The sequence below is a fragment of the Lithobates pipiens genome, unplaced genomic scaffold (assembly GCF_037356315.1).
Source record: "Lithobates pipiens isolate NorthernLeopardFrog02 unplaced genomic scaffold, aLitPip1_a1.2 Scaffold_1, whole genome shotgun sequence".
Taxonomy (NCBI): Eukaryota; Metazoa; Chordata; class Amphibia; order Anura; family Ranidae; genus Lithobates; species Lithobates pipiens.
Genome location: NW_027507685.1, coordinates 56,655,596 through 56,676,148, shown reverse-complemented (window position 1 = coordinate 56,676,148; position 20,553 = coordinate 56,655,596). Strand labels below are relative to the sequence as shown.

The window sequence follows — 20,553 nt, the reverse complement described above, 5'->3', positions numbered from 1 at the left end:
AAGAGCTGAAAAACAATGTAGCATGTCACTACATTCGTAATTGTTGGCCAACAATTGTGTGGCTGTGTGTATGCAAGACAAGTTTGGGCCAATGCACTTTGGACAAAATTCCACAGTTTTGTTGGCCAACAATCCTATCATGTGTACGAGGCTTTAGGCTGAGAACTGAATCATCACAGGATCGCAGATCACTCAGTTCTCAGTCTTTCCGGAGCAGAGAGCAGTGACTGTCAGTCACCCCTCTGTTCTCTGCCCATTCAGCACTCACTGGTGTGCCAGGCTAGAGAGGGGGCAGGCGCAGCTGGCTGTGGCTCACGGCAGCACGCTGTGAGCTGGAGCCAACTGTCAGTTAGGCTGCTGGGTGGATCCTGACAAAATGGTCAGGATTCTTCCAAAACCTGGAGTGGCTCTGTGACATCAGCTGACAGTGGACTGTAGTTTTAGCCTGCTGCAAGCTGACTCTGGGTCACGAGCGCAAAAGTAAGTGCACTCCTGTTACTAACAAGAGACATGTGGCCAAACAAAGGCATATTTGAAGTCCAGACATTGTGATAATCATGCATCCCTCCATAGCTACAGCAGAGAAATTAGTGTACACAGGAAGGAACAGGAAGTGTATTCACAGGATTACCAAGTGAAAATAAAGGAAAGAAAGCCTAAAACGGAAAACTAATGTCGCCACATCTGAGAATTGATAAGCTGCAATATTTTATAGTTTTGAGCAAGGCCAAAGCTAGAGGTGCTGGGGTGGGCTGGGCCATCTAGATTTTGGTGGCAATGGGTTCTGTGGGTGCTAAGTGGTCCTTCTCCTGATCATCCTGCTGTGGGATTCCCCCCCCCCCGCACACAGAGCTAGGGATTGCAGATGGTCAGGAGGAGGAGCACTTCACACTTTACTTGGAGTGGATTCTTTCAGTAACAGCCTTCAGAATATCTGCAGCAGCCTTCCCTGGTCATCTCTTGCAGTTCACACAAAGTGCGCAGGACTCAGGAGGGCTGCTGCAGCTGTTCAGAAGGCCTGGGCAGTGAGAAGAGCAGGTGTATGGTCAGGAACTCCAGGATGTCTATATCTGTCACTCCAGGATGCCAGCTACACGGCAAATACAGCTGGGGCCGCCAATAGTGAGATCAGGAAAAACACCTGTAACACATTGGGTCAACAGAGCGTGGCAGGAAATGCCTGTGGATGGCTCAGTTTGGGGACTCCAGAGTGCACAGCACTGAACCTTATGGAAAACCAATTGAACACACTACCCCTCCTCATGGAATGTGCACTGATTTCCACACAGCAAGGTGAGTGCTCTCCGTGCACACAGATAGTAATAGACTTTTGCTCTCTGCATTACTGCTGACCTCTACACTCTGTTACATGCATCTGACCCTTGCACTGTGTTGCATACTGTAATACTGACATACACTCTGTGTTGCGTACTAGTGACCTCTGCACTCTGTGTTAGTAACTCCTAAGCCCTGCACTCTGTGTTACATACTAGTGACCCTTGCATACTGTGTTACATACTAGTGTTCACTGCACACTGTTACTACTGATCTCTGAACACTGTGCAGTAGGTACGTACTTCAATTAGCTACCATTATTTAGTTCATTGTCTTTGTTAAATTATAATTGCAGTTTATTATGTATAATTTTTTTTTTAGCTGGGAAAGCAGGCCCCTTGACTTTTTTTACTGTACCCTCAGATCAGACAAACTAGATCGGGCCGGTTTTAAGGGTTTAAAGTGGTTGTAAACCCTTAGGCCGCGTACACACGCAGGGACTGTTCGCCCAACTTTGTCCGTCAAACAGTTTCGGCAAACAGTCCGCTCAAAATTAGCATGGACGGACATGGCCACACACGACGGACGAACAGTTTGCTGAAACCGTGCGCGATGACGTGAACGGCACGTACGACGGGACGAAAAATACGACGTCCTATACACTGCATTATAACTTTCGGCGTGTAAATCCTTTCTGAGCATGCGCGGAACTTAGTTTGCCGAACAAGCCTACACACGAGGGGACTGTTCGCTGAAACAAAGTTTCAGCGGACAGTTTTTCGGAATTTCCGAAAAACCTTGTTCAGCGGACTGTTCGCTGAAACTGTCCGCTGAAAGCCCACACACGAGCGGACTGTCCGCCGAAACACTGTTCAGCGGACAAAGTTGGGCGAACAGTCCCCGCGTGTGTACGCGGCCTTACAAACCACTTTGACCTACAGGTAAGCCTAGATTAAGGCTTACTTGTAGGTCCAAGAAATATCTCCTAAACCTATATGGTTTAGGAGTTATTTTCCCTGAAAACAGCCACTGCTGTCTACGGCGCATGCGCCGTAGACAGTGGCGCGCAGGCGCACTGAGCGCGGCATTCTCAACGACGGAGCTGCTGCGCGTGTCGGCTCCCGTGCGCATGCGCGGGAGTGACGTCATCGCGGCTTCGCCGAATGACAGCGGCGGAGCTGCGAGACCCCACCAAAAAGATGGAATGCGGCGGACTACAGGGGATAGCGGTGACTTCACTGGCTCCTGTGTCAGGTAAGTGACACATAATGGGCTACTATGCGATGCATAGTAGTCCATTATGCTTTGCCTTTGCAGGGAATGAAAGAGGAAGTAAACTCATCAGGGTTTACTTCCTCTTTAAATATGCTTTAAGACTTGATTCACACTAACGCGCTTTTTGATGCATTTTGCAGAAATGCAGGGACATTTTTTAACATGGGTTCCCATGGAACATGTTCACATCAATGTATTTTTGTGCCTCTGCATTTTTGGAAAGGGTCTGGGACTTTTTTCATGCAAAATGCAGCGTTTTTCATGTAATAGAAGTCAATGGACCTGCATCAAAAACGCAAGCACCGTGTTTTTACTGCAATTTGCGTTTTTTTTTCTCTGTATATAGTATGTGAAGGAAATGTAGATTGTCTAAAGGTGATTTCTTAACCCCTTCATGTCTGTCAAAGTGTGACGTTCAATCCCCACACAGGCCTGGGAGATTAGCCCATTGAGACAATGACGCAAAACAACAAAGTCTCTCCGAGCAAATCTAATCTTTATTCTTTGGTGTGAATATTTAAAGGGGGCTTTCAGAAAGTACCACCCTTTGAACGTGTCATACAGATTATCCAATCATATACAAGTACAGCCTACAATAAAAGTGAAACTAGCAATTCCTCAAAATCATGTGCTTTCTAAGAAACCAAACAACTAAATAAGGTAACAGTAACATGGGAAACGAAACTAAACTAGCAAAACTTGAGCATACATTTTGTGAGGTGGATGTTGGAGAGAGACACAAAATGGAAACTAAATTTCTTAAAGAATGAAAGCGGATAAGCTAAATATCCCTTCAGCAGGTTGCTAAGCAACCACAGTGTAAAAAGAAAAAAGGAAAAAAAACACGACGGGCACTGCAAAAAGCACTGCAAAAATGCTCAAAAGCAACATGCATAGATGTGAATCGAGCCTAAGGCCGCGTACACACGAGAGGATTGTCCGTCCAACTTAGTCCGCTGAAACGTGTTTCAGCGGACAATCCGCTCGTGTGTGGGCTTCAGCTGACTTTTTCAGCGGACAGTCTGGCGGACTTAGTCTTTCGGAATTTCCGTAATATTGTCCGTCCAAACTTGGTTTCAGCGGACGGTCCGCTCGTGAGTAGGCTAGTTCGACGGACTAAGTATGGCGCATGCTCAGAAAGGATTTACACGGCCGAAGGTTGCATTGCAGTGTATTGGACGTCGAATTTCGTACACGTCATCGCGCACGCTTAAAAACGGACTGTCTGTTCGTCGTGTGTGGTCAAGTCCGTTCATTCAAAAGTAGGACGGACTGTCTGTCGGATTGTCTGACGGACTTAGTTGGACGGATAGTCCGCCCGTGTGTACGCAGCCTAAGAGGTTGCAAATCTGTTAAATCACTCAGTGAAGAAGTAATAAGCATTTATTGCTGCCGTGGGAGAGAACTTCATGATCTAATATCCAGTCTGCTGTGTAGTGTGTGTGTGACACACACACACACAAAAGTGAGTACACCCCTCACAATATTTTTATATCTTTTCATGTGACAGCACTGAAGAAATAAACAAGATGTTTTGGGGGGCACACCCTAAAAAAAATGCATAAAGATGGTGCTGCCATAAGACCATACAACAGAACAAAAATATTATAGCGCACACATGCAAAACTAACATTTACCTCCAGCAAGGCTTTTTGAAAACACCTAGACATTTTCAAAAATCATTATCAAAAAATATGGGGATTTGGTCACACCATATTGCTGTGCGGTGCTTAAGCCCACTTACTGCGACAAAGTACCCCATGATCAGTGGGTCCTACACTATCCATAGACTAGGAGAGCCTGCTTCTCTGAACCATGGGAGCCATACCCTCCTCTATATGGGAGAACATGAGGTCTCCACCTCTATCATGTTTTCCCATATAGAGGAGGGTATGGCTCCCATGGTTCAGAGAAGCAGGCTCTCCTAGTCTATGGATAGTGTAGGACCCACTGATCATGGGGTACTTTGTCGCAGTAAGTGGGCTTAAGCACCGCACAGCAATATGGTGTGACCAAATCCCCATATTTTTTGATAATGATTTTTGAAAATGTCTAGGTGTTTTTAAAAAGCCTTGCTGGAGGTAAATACTGAAGAAATGACACTTGTATAATCTGCAAAGGGTGGGCCAACTCAATATTGAACCCTACAGACTAAGACTGAGATGCCATTAAAGTTCATATACGTGTAAAGGCAGGCATCCCAATACTTTTGGTAATATAGTGTATATATAGCTTTATTGTCAGAGAATAGTTGCAGGACCCATATGGGTGCAGGTTTCAGGAGTGCGCTATGCACAGAGTGCAAGGTTCATTAGTGTGTTGTGTGCAGGGTTCATTAGTGTGTTGTGCACAGAGTGCAGGGTTCATTAGTGTGTTGTGCACAGAGTGCAGGGTTCATTAGTGTGTTGTGCACAGAGTGCAGGGTTCATTAGTGTGTTGTGCACAGAGTGCAAGGTTCATTAGTGTGTTGTGCACAGAGTGCAAGGTTCATTAGTGTGTTGTGCACAGAGTGCAAGGTTCATTAGTGTGTTGTGCACAGAGTGCAAGGGTTCATTAGTGTGTTGTGCACAGAGTGCAAGGGTTCATTAGTGTGTTGTGCACAGAGTGCAAGGGTTCATTAGTGTGTTGTGCACAGAGTGCAAGGGTTCATTAGTGTGTTGTGCGCAGAGTGCAAGGTTCATTAGTGTGTTGTGCGCAGAGTGCAAGGGTTCATTAGTGTGTTGTGCGCAGAGTGCAAGGGTTCATTAGTGTGTTGTGCGCAGAGTGCAAGGGTTCATTAGTGTGTTGTGCGCAGAGTGCAAGGGTTCATTAGTGTGTTGTGCGCAGAGTGCAAGGGTTCATTAGTGTGTTGTGCGCAGAGTGCAAGGGTTCATTAGTGTGTTGTGCGCAGAGTGCAAGGGTTCATTAGTGTGTTGTGCGCAGAGTGCAAGGGTTCATTAGTGTGTTGTGCGCAGAGTGCAAGGGTTCATTAGTGTGTTGTGCGCAGAGTGCAAGGGTTCATTAGTGTGTTGTGCGCAGAGTGCAAGGGTTCATTAGTGTGTTGTGCGCAGAGTGCAAGGGTTCATTAGTGTGTTGTGCGCAGAGTGCAAGGGTTCATTAGTGTGTTGTGCGCAGAGTGCAAGGGTTCATTAGTGTGTTGTGCGCAGAGTGCAAGGGTTCATTAGTGTGTTGTGCGCAGAGTGCAAGGGTTCATTAGTGTGTTGTGCGCAGAGTGCAAGGGTTCATTAGTGTGTTGTGCGCAGAGTGCAAGGGTTCATTAGTGTGTTGTGCGCAGAGTGCAAGGGTTCATTAGTGTGTTGTGCGCAGAGTGCAAGGGTTCATTAGTGTGTTGTGCGCAGAGTGCAAGGGTTCATTAGTGTGTTGTGCGCAGAGTGCAAGGGTTCATTAGTGTGTTGTGCGCAGAGTGCAAGGGTTCATTAGTGTGTTGTGCGCAGAGTGCAAGGGTTCATTAGTGTGTTGTGCGCAGAGTGCAAGGGTTCATTAGTGTGTTGTGCGCAGAGTGCAAGGGTTCATTAGTGTGTTGTGCGCAGAGTGCAAGGGTTCATTAGTGTGTTGTGCGCAGAGTGCAAGGGTTCATTAGTGTGTTGTGCGCAGAGTGCAAGGGTTCATTAGTGTGTTGTGCGCAGAGTGCAAGGGTTCATTAGTGTGTTGTGCGCAGAGTGCAAGGGTTCATTAGTGTGTTGTGCGCAGAGTGCAAGGGTTCATTAGTGTGTTGTGCGCAGAGTGCAAGGGTTCATTAGTGTGTTGTGCGCAGAGTGCAAGGGTTCATTAGTGTGTTGTGCGCAGAGTGCAAGGGTTCATTAGTGTGTTGTGCGCAGAGTGCAAGGGTTCATTAGTGTGTTGTGCGCAGAGTGCAAGGGTTCATTAGTGTGTTGTGCGCAGAGTGCAAGGGTTCATTAGTGTGTTGTGCGCAGAGTGCAAGGGTTCATTAGTGTGTTGTGCGCAGAGTGCAAGGGTTCATTAGTGTGTTGTGCGCAGAGTGCAAGGGTTCATTAGTGTGTTGTGCGCAGAGTGCAAGGGTTCATTAGTGTGTTGTGCGCAGAGTGCAAGGGTTCATTAGTGTGTTGTGCGCAGAGTGCAAGGGTTCATTAGTGTGTTGTGCGCAGAGTGCAAGGGTTCATTAGTGTGTTGTGCGCAGAGTGCAAGGGTTCATTAGTGTGTTGTGCGCAGAGTGCAAGGGTTCATTAGTGTGTTGTGCGCAGGGTGCAAGGGTTCATTAGTGTGTTGTGCGCAGGGTGCAAGGGTTCATTAGTGTGTTGTGCGCAGGGTGCAAGGGTTCATTAGTGTGTTGTGCGCAGGGTGCAAGGGTTCATTAGTGTGTTGTGCGCAGGGTGCAAGGGTTCATTAGTGTGTTGTGCGCAGGGTTCAGGAGTGTGTTGTGCACAGAGTGCAGGATTCAGAGGTGCACTCTGCATGGAGTGTAGGGTCCTAGAGTGTTCTATGCAGAAGGTGCAGGGTTCAGCCCTCTTCCACAGCTCCTTACTCTGCATCCCCTATCCACATCATACTGCCATCTCTGCACTCTTCTTCAGCTCTCAGCTCTGATCTGGGCACACAAACCCCTTTTCACTGCGCTTCTCTTTGCCCTGTCCCCCTTTCCCCAGCTTCAAAGCACCTTTCAGCAGCCGGCCCGGCTGCAGTACCTCCTACAGCCTCTGCTTCTTTTTCCCTCAGGGAGAGGTTACAAGTGATGGGTGAGAACAGGGCAAGTGCCAGATGTGGCTGAATAAAAAACCTTGTATATATAAAAATATATTTGTGTGTGTGTGTGTGTGTGTATATAAAATATATATCACGCACAATTATTGTACTTTTATGTTTTTCTTTCAGGGTGGAAGCCATAGCAAATGCCAGGGGTAAATTGCGAATAAGGATCTGCATGGCAATGATTGTGGGAACGCTTACGGGATGTCTTTTGATGGTGTGGTCTGGTAAAAAAGTAAGTACTTAATATGCGCAGTTGTGGGCCTGACAAGCCTGGTGTTATCTAACTTGCCTACATTTACCTGCTTTGTCATTAAAAGTAAATTTATCACAAACCCAAACAAATCATGTAATGTGAAATTGCGGTAAAAAATGTTACCTTTAGTAAATTTCAACATAACAGCTAAAGTTTTATATATCTTGATCTTAACTTTTCCTGTAAAAATGAAACTTGGACCATTTCTTCCTGTGACGGGAGGCAGAATGAGTAGAATCCAGCTTTTAAAGGGAATGTTGATCTTTTGATTGTATGTTTAGAGGATTATGGCCCCACTGACCCTTCCAAGTGGGGGTAACTGTGATTACCCATGGGAGGTTAAGAGGGGCTTCCTGTAAAAAGCTACAGACGGGAAACTCCATTTAAAGCATTGGGAGTCTGACAGCATCTGCAGCTATTTGCAGCCGTTCACTTGTAATCGTGCATGCAGCGATTATCTGAGCATGATCAGCCCTGGATGCAGACAGTCAGTTCAGTGCCAATCATCCGCAGGTAATCGCTGCATGTTCGATTATATCTTCCCAGTGCTTCGAATGGGACTTCCAACCAGCAATCATTTGCTATTTACAGGATAACCCTGTTGGGTGAATGGGGACTAATGCCGCGCACACACGGTTGGAATTCTGGCCAGAAAAAGACCGATGAGAGCTTTTCATCGGAAAATGCAACCGTGTGTATTCTTCATCGGAATTTAGCTGTCCGAGTTTCCGCCAGCCAAAAATTAATAGCGTGTTCTCAATTTTCCAGACGGAAAAACTTTCTATTGGTAATTCTGATTGTGTGTATGCAATTCCGACACTCCAAAAAATCACGCATGCTCAGATTCAACTACGAGACGGAAGCTATTGGCTACTGGCTATTGAACTTCCTTTTTCTAGTTCCGTTGTACGTGTTGTACATCACCGCGTTCTAAACTATCGGAATTTGGTGTGACCGTGTGTAGGCAAGAGCCGGAATTCCGTCGGGAAAACCATCAGAGCTTCTTCCGACAAGAATTCTGATCGTGTGTATGCGGCATTAGTCTTTGGATTTACTGATTTATTGTGATTTTTCTCTGAAGGCAAGCGCCGCATATTTCATAATATGGTCAGTAGAGCTGTGTGAAAATGAGAATCACAATTTTTTTTTTGAAAAAAGATCCCGATTCTCGCGGTATAACATCATCTTTCACACTATACAAAAAATTGGGCTAACTTTACTGTTTCGTTTTTTTGAGGTTTTTTTTTGTTTATATTTAAATTTAAAAGTGTTTTTTTTCCCCAAAAATTGCATTTGAAAGATTACAAATACAGCGTGACATAAAAGATTGCAACATCCGACATTTTATTCTCTAGGGTCTTTGCTAAAATTATTATATAATGTTTGGAGGTTCTAAGTAATTTTCTAGCAAAAAATACTGATTTAAACGTAAGCAACAAGTGTCAGAAAAAGGCTTAGTCTTTAACCGCTTTCGGAACGCCCACCACCCATATACTGCGGCAGGGCAACCCAGCTGCACAAAATCGCATACCTGTAGGTGATTTTGTGCATGCGGTGTAGGGGACGTGTGTAGGGGACGTGTGCGCCGCTCCTGCTCTGATTGGACACAGCGGAAGCCAATCAGTGGTCCGATCATTCGCAGGAGAGACACGGAGCAGCGGTGTGCCTATGTAAACAAGGCACACCGCTGATCTGTCAGTGAGGAAAAGAGAGATCTACTGTTTCAGCTAAGCTGAAAGAACCTCCCTAGGACACACTTAACCCCTTGATCGCTCCCCTTCCCTGCCAGTGTCATTTATACGGGGATCAGTGCATTTTTTTTTTTTTTTTTTTGCACTGATCACTGTATTGGTGTCACTGGTCCCCAAAAAATGTCAGGGTCAGATTTGTCTGCCACAATGTCGCAGTCCCACTAAAAATCACTGATCGTCGCCAATACTAGTTAAAATAAAAATTCCATAAATCTAACCCATAGTTTGTAGACATGATGACTTTTGCACAAACCAATCAATAGACACTTATTGGGATTTTTTTTTTTTTACCAAAAATATGTAGCACAATATGTATTGGCCTAAACTGCTGAAGAAATTAATTTTTTTAATTTTTTTATTGGGAATGTTTTATAGCATAAAGTAAAAAAATATTGTTTTTTTATTCAGAATTGCTGCTCCTTATTTTGTTTATAGCACAAAAAATAGAAACCACGGAGGTGATCAAATACCACCAAAAGATAGCTCTATTTGTGGGGAATCATAAGAATTTTATTTGGGTACAGCATTGCATGACCGTGCAATTGTCCGTAAAAGCAAGGCAGTGCCGTATTGCAAAAAATGGCCTGGTCAGGAAGTGGGTAAAACCTTCTGGAGCTGAAGTGGTTAAAGCGGTTGTATAGTCTTAATTTGAACTTTTACCTACAGGTAAGCCTATAATGAGGCTTACCTGTAGGTAAAAAAAAATCTTCTAAACCTGTAAGGTTTAGGAGATATTCCCCTCGCAATGAGCCGCTGACTGCACCGGCGCATGCGCACAGGAGATTCTTGGCTGGAAGCCCGGCAGACGCCAGACCCTGCCGGAAAGAAATCTCTCGATTGCATGCGTAGGAGTGACGATATCGCTGCTCCGGGCACTCACAGCACCAGAGCTGCGATATCTGGAAGACACGCCGAGGGAACATGTCAGCTCCCTCGGCGTGTATCGGGTGAGATGCCAGAGGCTCGTTCTAAGGTAAGTATTTCATAATGAGCTAGTATGCGATGCATAATAGCTCATTATGCCTTTTGCCTTGCAGGTGTGAAAAAACAAACATACATGTCAGCAGGTTTACTACCGCTTCAAGTGGTTAAACTGACCTCAGTTACAGACCCAAGTTCATTCCTTTGATCTACAAGAACTGAAAGATACTTTGTTTATAGTTCTCCCTCTGAACACTGACAACGTTGTGGTAAACTTATCAGGCTGCATGTTTTTTTTTTTTTTTTTTTTTTGTTCGCTTTGAGCAGAGAACTCTCTGCACTGAATCCAGGAAATGCTGTATTAATATCGTGAGGGGGGTTGAATGGATATTGCGTTTTTTTTTTTTTTTTTTTTTTTTTAAACTATTAATAGTGCAGCTGTAATGGTCAGGTTGAATTGCTTAGGTTTGCAACTGGTTTATTTTACAGTATTCTACACATTAAACAATATTTTTTTTCTTCTATTACTACAACAAATCTGTTCTTTTTTTTTATGTAGTTCTTGAAGTTGGAGTGCCAATGTAAAAATAAAATAAGCTGCCATACTAGATTTCTCCCATAGTATTTATGTATCTAAAACATGAGGGCACAGCTCCCTATTACAAAGAAAGTGAGGGTGTTTGGGCTGTTTGAGGTGGTTCTCTGGCTCCATACAGACTATGCTTCTTATAGGATTGCATTAACATACTCCCTCTAAAGTGAAAAGAACACTGAGGCAGAGCAAAGCAAGAGGTTTGTTTTTAGTGACCCCCCCCCCCCCCTCTTCCCCATCAGCATGTTTTTCCTTCTCTCCTCTGCTGATGCTTGGTGGTTGGCCCAGTGATGTATACCAAACAAAAGCACCTAGGGAGTCTTGTCTTCATTTAATAAGGTAATTCTCACCGACTATATAGCGGGGGGGGGGGGGGGGGGGGTATATAATCAAAGCCATATATACTCCAAAAGAAAAAAACAAAAAAGAAATTGATACTAATACACCCTAAAGAGTTAAATTGCCAACATTTATTAAGCTATCAATAGCAAAGATAAATAACAAGCATATAAAAATCCCTAGATCCCCAATACTGACTCCATACATAAAAATCCCTATACAAAGATGGCCCAGTGATGTCACATGTGGGTAGGTTGGAAATACTTAGCCCAGTGTAATCTGTGGCTCGAATCATTCAGATCTGTTTTGCCCTGCATAAACTGGCTCTAAGACCCCATTCACACCTGAGCGTTTTGTAGCTTGAAGCCTGAGGCTACAAAGCGCTAGAGGGGAAAAATTCTATTATTCTCAATGGAGATGGTTCACATCTCCACTCCATGTCGCCTGAACCCGAACGCCTGAAGCTCAAACAAGTTCCGGACCCTTTTTTGTCGCTCGAATTGAGCAGATTTGGGCGTTTTTCTTCTTTTAACATTGGTGACCTTTTGCCCTGCACAAAATCGTGTCAAATCGCGGTAAAAACGCCGCGAATCGCGGTAAACGCTGCAAAAAACACTTAAAAACGCTACGCTCAGGTGTGAATGCAGCCTAAAGCCCAACTACAGTCAAAGTTGTTGTTTTTATTTTTTTTATTTTTGCCGGTTAGAACACTACTCGGGTTATTATTCCTGTCTGTGGTTTTGGAGATTTCCATTAATTTATCAATATGATTGTGTAAGTAGGGGAGTAACTAGATGTTATTCCCTTCCTGTGCAAATGTGTGACTTATATTAATGTTAGTTTAGGGGCTGCTCATTGTGAGGTTTAAACCTATTGAGTGGAAATTGGTGATGAACCACGCACCCTGTAAATAGATGAGCAATAAAGTGCAAAATGCAATATCAAACAAGCGCTACATGTCTCTAGTGATTTAATCAAATCAAGTGACTAAAATTCTTCCTCCACCAACGCCGATCACTCAGCCTACTCACCAGATCTACATGAACCCCATTACAGGAGTCCTATACAGTAAGTGGATACTAGATGCTCCCGTTGTCCGTCTCAGTGATGCTCAATGCTGTACTCAAATAAAAGACCTAAGTACTTCACCATGGGAGACTGTTTCTTTTCTGCATCCCTCCATTGATGTCCGGAGATCTGGTGCGTGTCTTTCCTATATGGTGCTGGAGGCTTCATTGCTGAGTCACTGAGATGGACAATGGGAACATCTAGTATCCACTTGCTGTATATGACTCCTGTAACGGGGGTCGTGTGGATCTGGTGAGTAGGCTGAGTGATCGGTGTTGGTGGAGGAAGAATATCAGCCACCTGATTGTCGGATCCATGAGATCATTGCACCTTTGGAAATCACTTGATGACAGTTTTTGGATTATTATTATTATACATTTGAGTACATTTTTTTGGATGCTGCACTTGACTATCTGCCACTCACTGGAAACATTAGGTGCCAATCTCATTGCACATTTATTTTGCACTTTATGAATTTGTATAATTCATCCACTAGGGACATCTAGTGGTTATTTTTTGATATTGCATTTTGCAATCTACACAGAAGAGCAAAAAAAAAAAACTGAGTTTTTAACCCTTTTAACCCTCCTCACCCTTCTAAAGAAGTGTTGCTGTCTGTGTCCACATTAGAATGACTGCAAAGACTGAAGTCTATTCAAAACTAAACCATAACTGCCAGATGTTGGCTTTTTAGTGTTCATTTGTATTAACATGATCATGTGAAAGAGAACCGAATATTCATATGCATGCACAACATATTCATTTGTAAATTATTATATTAGTAAAGTATTATTTAATAGAGATGTATGTGTCCTGCTATTTTGCCTGAACCAGACACTTCAGCTTCGGTGCTGTCTCAATAGTAGACAGGTAACAATGAACCCTATTTATTAAAGTGTGGAGCTGTGTGGACTACCATTCACTTCACTGGGCTTTACTTTTTTTGCAAAACATGTTCAACTTGTTTGGTAAAGTAGTTTCCAGTGCAGCTGCTCTCAGACTTAAGATGACCTTAAAACCTCTAACCCTCAAGTGCTAGATTTAGACAAAGTAAAGCTAAGTAAAGGTGCAAATATTACTATTTAAAGCAGCACTTTAACCATAACAGTTTGGTTACCATTAAAGCAGTAGTTAACTCTGTATATGAACGTGTACCGGCAGGTACGTTTACAATAATGTTTCTGTAGACATCACAAATCTCTCTGTTTGATATCCACATCAGCAATAGCTGATGAGGGCACCCGTGCATGTGCAGTAATGCTCTGCATTCAGGGCCCACAGAGCGCCATGCCCGGAAAGTGACTCCCGTGTGCTTGTGCTGGTGTGACGTCATCGCAACTTGGCCATTCAAATGGCCAGAGCCCTCTAACCTGGAAGGAAGACTGGATGGACATGGAAGCCCCCAGAGTGGTGAGACCATGCCACTGGAGGGTAGCATTTGAAAGGTAAATTTGTCATAATGTGCTAGTATGTGGCACATACTAGGACATTTTAGCATAAACCTGCAGGCAGCCCAGATGTCTTTATTTATTTTTTAGCCAGTTTAATATCACTTTAACCTCCTCAATACCAGGCACTTAAACACCTTCCTGCCCAGACCAATTTTAAGCTTTCAGCGCTGTCGCACTTTGACAATTGCGCGGCCATGCTACACTGTACCCAAATGAAATTTTTATAATTTTTTCCCACAAATGGGGATCTCTTTTGGTGGTATTTAAACACCTCTACGGTTTTTATTTTTTGCTAAACAAAAAAAGACCGAAAACTTTTGAAAAAAATGTTTTTTTTTTTGTTTCAAAACTTTCTAAATAAGTACGTTTTTATCCTTCACTGACGGGCACTGATGGGTCTGCACTGACGGGCACTGATGAGGTGGCACCAATGAAGTGGCACTGGTGAGGTGGCACTGATATGTGGCACTGATAGGCAGACTGACACCCCACAACAATGATCACCGCGATGCGCGCCCCCGGGGGGTGCGCAGCGGCTCAAAATCCTGAGGACGTCCTATGACACCCGGTCAGGATTTTGAAACCACTTTTCAGCTGTCATTTCACTATTGGTGGGCAGCAAGTGGTTAATGTTCTTTAACAGAAGAAAATACATCCCACGTTAATAATTGTGCTACCAAAATTAGTGCGTGCTGTAAATTGCCTCCAGCATTGCTCCTGTTTGTTCTTGCTGAAGGGCACTATTTTGTTGAAGCTCAGAGCAGTCACTTGTTTATGGGAAACTCTCCCTCGCTCCCTGATCTCAAAAACCATGTCATTTTCTTCAATTAAAATATTTATATTTCCAGCCTTAATTGTAGTATGCATTGGCTCGGCTAAAAAAAGAAGGCTGACAGAAACTTTATACACTAGCAGCTCCTTAAACTACTAAACTTGTACACTAGCAGTTCCTAAACTCGAGTTTAGGAGCGTTTGGTGTTTTTCTGCCAAAGCTCCTAAGTTCCATTCCATAAAAGCCTATTGGGGTTATTTATGAAAGGCGAATCCACATTGCACTTCAAGTGCAAAGTACACTTAAAATTACACTGAAAATGCACTTGGAAGTTCAGTCGCTGTAAATCTGAGGGGTAGATCTGAAATGAGGGGAAACTCTGCTGATTTTATCACCCAATTATGTGATAAAATGCTGTTATTTATTTTTCCTTGCATGTCCCCCTTAGATCTACAGCAACTGCACTTCCAAGTGCACTTTCAGTGCAATTTCAAGTGTACTTTACACTTGAAGTGCAAAGTGGATTTGCCTTTCATAAATAACCCCTTATGTGTCCATGTACGCAAAGGCTTTTATGTTAATTTAGCAGCTGCTGAGGTTGGAGGAGGTTCAACCTCCCCTAACCCCCCTCTTCTGAACGCAGAAGAATCGTGTTCAGGATAGGAACGTTTTGACTGCCTGCCGCAAAACGCGTAAAATTGTAATGCGATTTTACCAAGTTTTTCGTTTTCCTGTGGCCAAAGTAGTTCAAGCATATATGAAGCCTTACAGTGCTGAAGTTCACAGTCTGCCTAGGAAGAAATGAGAGACTATCAGCAGATCAGCCTCTAGTGACTCACTGATTATAGGCACAGTGCCGAGTATATAGGACAACTGAGGCTCTGCAGAGCAGGGTAAGATAGGGCTTTGCTGGATTTTTAGAAGTATAGGCGCTTATTTGTAATGTTTCCCTGCAAAAGTGGCCAGCATAAAGTAATCTATCAAGTCCTTCTTTTAAGACTGAAGTTCCACTTTAACCTCTACTTGCATAACACACATGTGTTCTCAAAGCCACGGCACATATACATATATGTGGCCCTGAGATTCAGTGCTGAGAGAATGCTTACTGCATGCTTCAAGCACACTGATTAGGCTGTTACAACATCTCTTGTTCACTGTTTCCCGATTGGTGGGATGAACTCCCAATCATGTGACCATTGGGATAACCATTCATTGATCACGTGATCGGGAATCCACCTCTGCGTCCTGGCGTTAACAGTCACTTAAAGGGCCACTGGAGGTGGCAGCAAGGGGCTAAGCCCCAATGGACATATTTCATCTTTTAACGCTTTATAGTCCTGTACCCCCTTTTAAAAAGCCTTATAATACCCTTTCCCTCAGTAAAAATGCTGCCTTCCTATCCTTTAGTGTTTAATGATGCAATAGTATCATAATTAACAGCACACTCCTCAACACCCCTCAAAGTCATAGTTGCATAGTTAGTCAGGTTGAAAAAAAGACACAAGTCCATCCAGTTCAACCACAAAAAAAAAAAAATATATATTATACAATCCCATATACCCAATTCTATACCCACAGTTGATCCAGAGGAAGGTGAAAAACCCCAGTAGAGCATGATCCAATTTGCTAAAGCAGGGGAAAAAATTCCTTCCTGATCCCCCGAGAGGCAATCTGATTTTCCCCGGATCAACTTTACCTATACATTTTAGTACCCAGTTATATTATGTACACTTAGGAAATAATCCAGGCCTTTCTTACAGCAATCTGCTGAGCAGGCCAGAACCACCTCTGCAGGGAGTCTATTCCATATTTTCACAGCTCTTACTGTGAAGAAACCTTTCCGTATTTTTGGAGATGAAATCTCTTTTCCTCTAGACATAAAGAGTACCCCCTTGTCCTCTTTGTTGACTGTAATGTGAATAACTCGACACAGAGTTCCCTATATGGACCCCTTATATATTTGTACATGTTGATCATATACCCCCTTAATCTCCTCTTATCAAGACTAAATAAATTCAGTCCCTCTAATCTTTCCTCATAGCTGAGCTCCTCCATGCCTCTTATCAGTTTGGTTGCCCTTCTCTGCACTTTCTCCAGTTCCCCGATATCCTTTTTGAGAACTGGTGCCCAAAACTGAACTGCATATTCCAGATGAGGTCTTGCTAATGATTTGAACAATGGCAAAATTATATCTCTCTCTCTTGAGTCCATACCTCTCTTAATACAAGAAAGGACTTTGCTCGCTTTGGAAACCACAGCTTGGCATTGCATGCTATTATTGAGCTTATGATCTACCAAAACCCCCAGATCCTTCTCCACTATGGATTCTCCCTATAGGTCTCTCCTCCAATCATGGCAGAGAGAGAACTTCATGTGATATCACACGTCCTACACTGTGGTCTGGATATTCTAATGGGCTACTAAATTCAGGTTGTGGTTTATAGTGGAAAGTGATGGATTGTGATATCCACTCTCTGTTATACAATACACGTGACAAACATAAATCCAAATACCTTATATTGCATCTAGTTAGGATGCAAATTATTAACATAAAAAGTGTGTGTGTGTGTGTGTGTGTGTGTGTGTACATAACATGTATAACAAGATGAATCTCTATTCCCATCTTCAGGCTGTCAAAGAAGAACAGACGCTGCTCCAAAGGAATATAGAGAGGAAAGCAAAATGGAAAGAAGAAGTAAAGAAAGAAGCACAGTAGCCAATCACTGATTCGAAGAAGTGCAATACTTTTTAAATTTTACTATTCTTCCTGATAGATTAAATAAAGCACTATTGTGTGCCTTTGATTTATTTTACTTTTAAAATGCCATTAGTGTGTATGTTTTGGCTAAGGAGTATAGGTTCCCATATGGCTCTTGAATATGGCCTGTCTATATACAACTGCAGGTTCATTTACAAACATTGTAACAGCTACAGCAGCCTAAATTGCAAGGTTTCATGTTCTTACCATAATTTAGCAGAATCTGGTGGTTTGTTTTCTGATACAAACCTGTAATTGTTTTCATCAGGTTTTCCCAGTTAAGCCTTGCATTTTCTTCTTTTCATTTTTTGAATATGAAATGCCTGTTGGCAGATTGGCTTTTTGGGTTGCTTTTTTAAACTGACCTCAAATACACAATTGAACTGCATTTACAGGAACCGTTTTACCTCTAAAAAGGATTTGTAATTCTGTTCAACCAGTCTTACGATTCAAACATCCTAAACCTTCTACCTCCAGTGCTGCAGCAGCACAATTGGTCAAGAGCAGCAACTGCTCTCTCCTCCTGTCAGCATGTTTTTGGCAGTACATGAGTGACTGACCCCTAGGGCTGCCTTTCCATCTACCATTATGAGTTCTATTGTGCACTGAATTACAAGGGTCTAATATCAATATAAATATCAAGAAAAATATTGGTGCCTACACAAGTGGCATGTAAAATATGTATTTTTTTAAATAAAAAAAATACCTAATAAATACCTAACATCATGTATACATGTTGTTTTTGTTTGTTTTTTTGTTTGTCTGGCTAGTGCTAAACTTTGACATTTATTAAAATTCTAGGCAGAATTATTTGTCATCTATTGTAGTTTGCAATCATTTTCTATATTATTTTAATTCTTGGTGTAGACTTTAGCATTGAAACTACATATTTTTTCTAACAAGAAAAATCTAAAATAAATGACATCCAGGACAAAATGTACACTTTGACCTATAAGGGAAATGCATTTTTTTCTGAAGAATTTTAATTCGGTATAGTCAAATTTCTGAATGGCATTCCTGCCAAGATCCAAAGCAAGTTGGGTGTCCTCAATTTTCCTTTACGCCGCATACTCACGACCGGACTTTCCGGCAGAAAAGGTCAAGCAGAATAATTTCATGGATATTCCGATCGTGCTTGAGCCTCATCTGACTTTTATTTTCAAAAATTCTGACGGCCCTAGAAATGGAATATGTTTTACATTTTTTCGACGGAATTGATTCCTATCGGGAAAACCGTTCATCTGTATGCTATTCGACGGACCAAAAACGATGCAAGGGCAGCTATTGGCTACTGGCTATTTAACTTCCTTTTTCTAGGCCCGTCATGCGTCATTGCGTTCTAAACAAACAGACTTTGGTGTGATCATGTGTAGGCAAGTCTGTTTCATTGGAACTCCGTCAGAAAGACCATCAGAGTTTATTGTGATGGAAAAAACGGTTGTGTGTACGAGGTATTTGTTTAGCATCTCCTCTTGATCACCTCTCTACTTCTAGCCTCCTCCTGAATGGACAAGGAATATGCAGCAACACACCTAAAAGAAATCTTTGTACTTTGCCCACCTGTAAGCAAGATCCTAATGTTAAAATAACTGTCATTATAGAAGAACAGAAAGTGCACTTATCCTTACTGACTGTCCTTCAAGCTAAACTAGCCCAGCCCTCTATTGCATTCCATGACCAATGTTGTTGGCTTGCAGGAAAAAATGTGTTTGGGTATGCCAGCATGTTTAATCCCCATGAATCTCTGAGGCTATTCCTGTTTTAGCAAGTAAGTGTACATGTGGGGTAGAGGTGGGTTGCTTAGATAGGCAGACGGGATAAATGAAAGTGCACTTTCTATCAACGTAGAGCTAAAGCCCCTATTAAAAAAAAAAAAAAAATGCTAAGAAGTAGAGTTTGTAGCAAAATAGACATGCAAAGTTACTTCTGCCAAAAGTATTCTTCCTCTTTACTCCAGCATTTTTTTTATTTTGTTGCACGCTTCACTGTGCAATGTATATTCTGGGGCCTATTCCTGGCATCTGTAAGATGAAGATAATGAAAAAGGGTTCTGGGACAATGTAACTCTAGTGTGCTTGAGCAGAGGTTACATCAGCAGCAGCTTTGGAAATTGTCCAAGGAGGGCATACTAGGGGGTAAATGTGCTATGATGTGAATTTACAGTATATAAACCACTGAATGTTGGCACTGTATAAATGCCTATAATAAATGCTATTATTGATCAACTTTCTTGATATGGGTGGCTTTTAAGATCACCAAATGGTCACACATAAATTCAGTGTAAGAGATTGAACCCAACAGGATATAGTCAAAGACTACAGGTATGATGCAAGAGGTTGTGAGAGACTGTGGACACGCTGAAGGAAACTTTCAGATACTGTGTATATGATATAATAGTTGATGGAGACTGGAGACATGCTGCCAGAGACATAGACTGGAGAAACGTTTTCATTTCTACTATAACAAAAAAGATTTTGGACTATAAGGATTTTTAATTTGGTGGTTTCTTTGACCTATTACACTTGGATAATACAAGAGATGGTCAGAGGCTGCCTACGTGGTACAGGAGAAGGCCAGAGATTGCAGACATGGTACAGGAGACGGCCAGAGATTGCAGACATGGTACAGGAGATGGCCAGAGACTGCAGACATGGTACAGTAGACGGCCAGAGACTGCAGACATGATACAGGAGATGGTAAGAGACTACAGATGTGATACATTAAATGGTCAGAGACTGTGTATATATAGTATACAAGCAAAATGAACAACCTCCTGCGCTCAAGGTGGATGTTCCAGCAATAAGAACTTTAGTTTAACAACTTGAAACTGAGCAGGACTTTGCAGTCCCCTGAATACTGGAGTAGCCCCAGAAAAAAAAAAACAAGAACAAAAGTTGCACAAGCCTTGTGCATTACCTTTAAAAACTCTTTTATCGAAGAAATATTACAAATGTCCACTCACAAACAGCACATGATATTGCGTTAATCAATATCCACAGTGACCCGCACACCCTGCGCCAACCCCAGCTTAGGGAAGACACTTCAAATGGCTGACGCGTTTTGAGAATGGGTATCTTTTTTTTTCTTCAGAGCCACAAAAGGTAAGGCGCAAGGCTGGTGTTTTTTTTTTTTTTTTTTTTTTTTTTTTTTTTTGTTTTTTACTGGGCACATGGTACAGGAGATGGTCAGAGACTATGAACATACTACAGGAGACTTGCAAAGACTGTGAAAGTGCTATAGGTTGGAGACTGGGGACAGTCAAAGACTAGACTAGAGAAATATTACATGAGGCTGCTAGAAATCACTTCTATAACAAGGTAATAGAGAAACAAAGATTAGTGTCTAAAGAGACCCAGAGGGCCCACACAATATGTGCCAAAGTGCTGCAGAT

General features: G+C 42.7%; 1 protein-coding gene across 1 annotated transcript in view; it reads left to right on the top strand.

Annotated features, from left to right (window-relative positions):
* LOC143923463 (protein FAM162B-like) overlaps window positions 1–17,892 on the top strand; it is a 42,921-nt gene extending 25,029 nt beyond the window's left edge. Inside the window, exons 3-4 of the mRNA XM_077447187.1 lie at window positions 7,381–7,489; window positions 17,034–17,892. Of these exons, the coding sequence (XP_077303313.1) occupies window positions 7,381–7,489; window positions 17,034–17,120 (196 nt within the window). The 3' untranslated portion in view covers window positions 17,121–17,892. The remainder of the gene's footprint in view (window positions 1–7,380; window positions 7,490–17,033) is intronic.
* The last annotated feature ends 2,661 nt before the right edge of the window (window positions 17,893–20,553 follow it).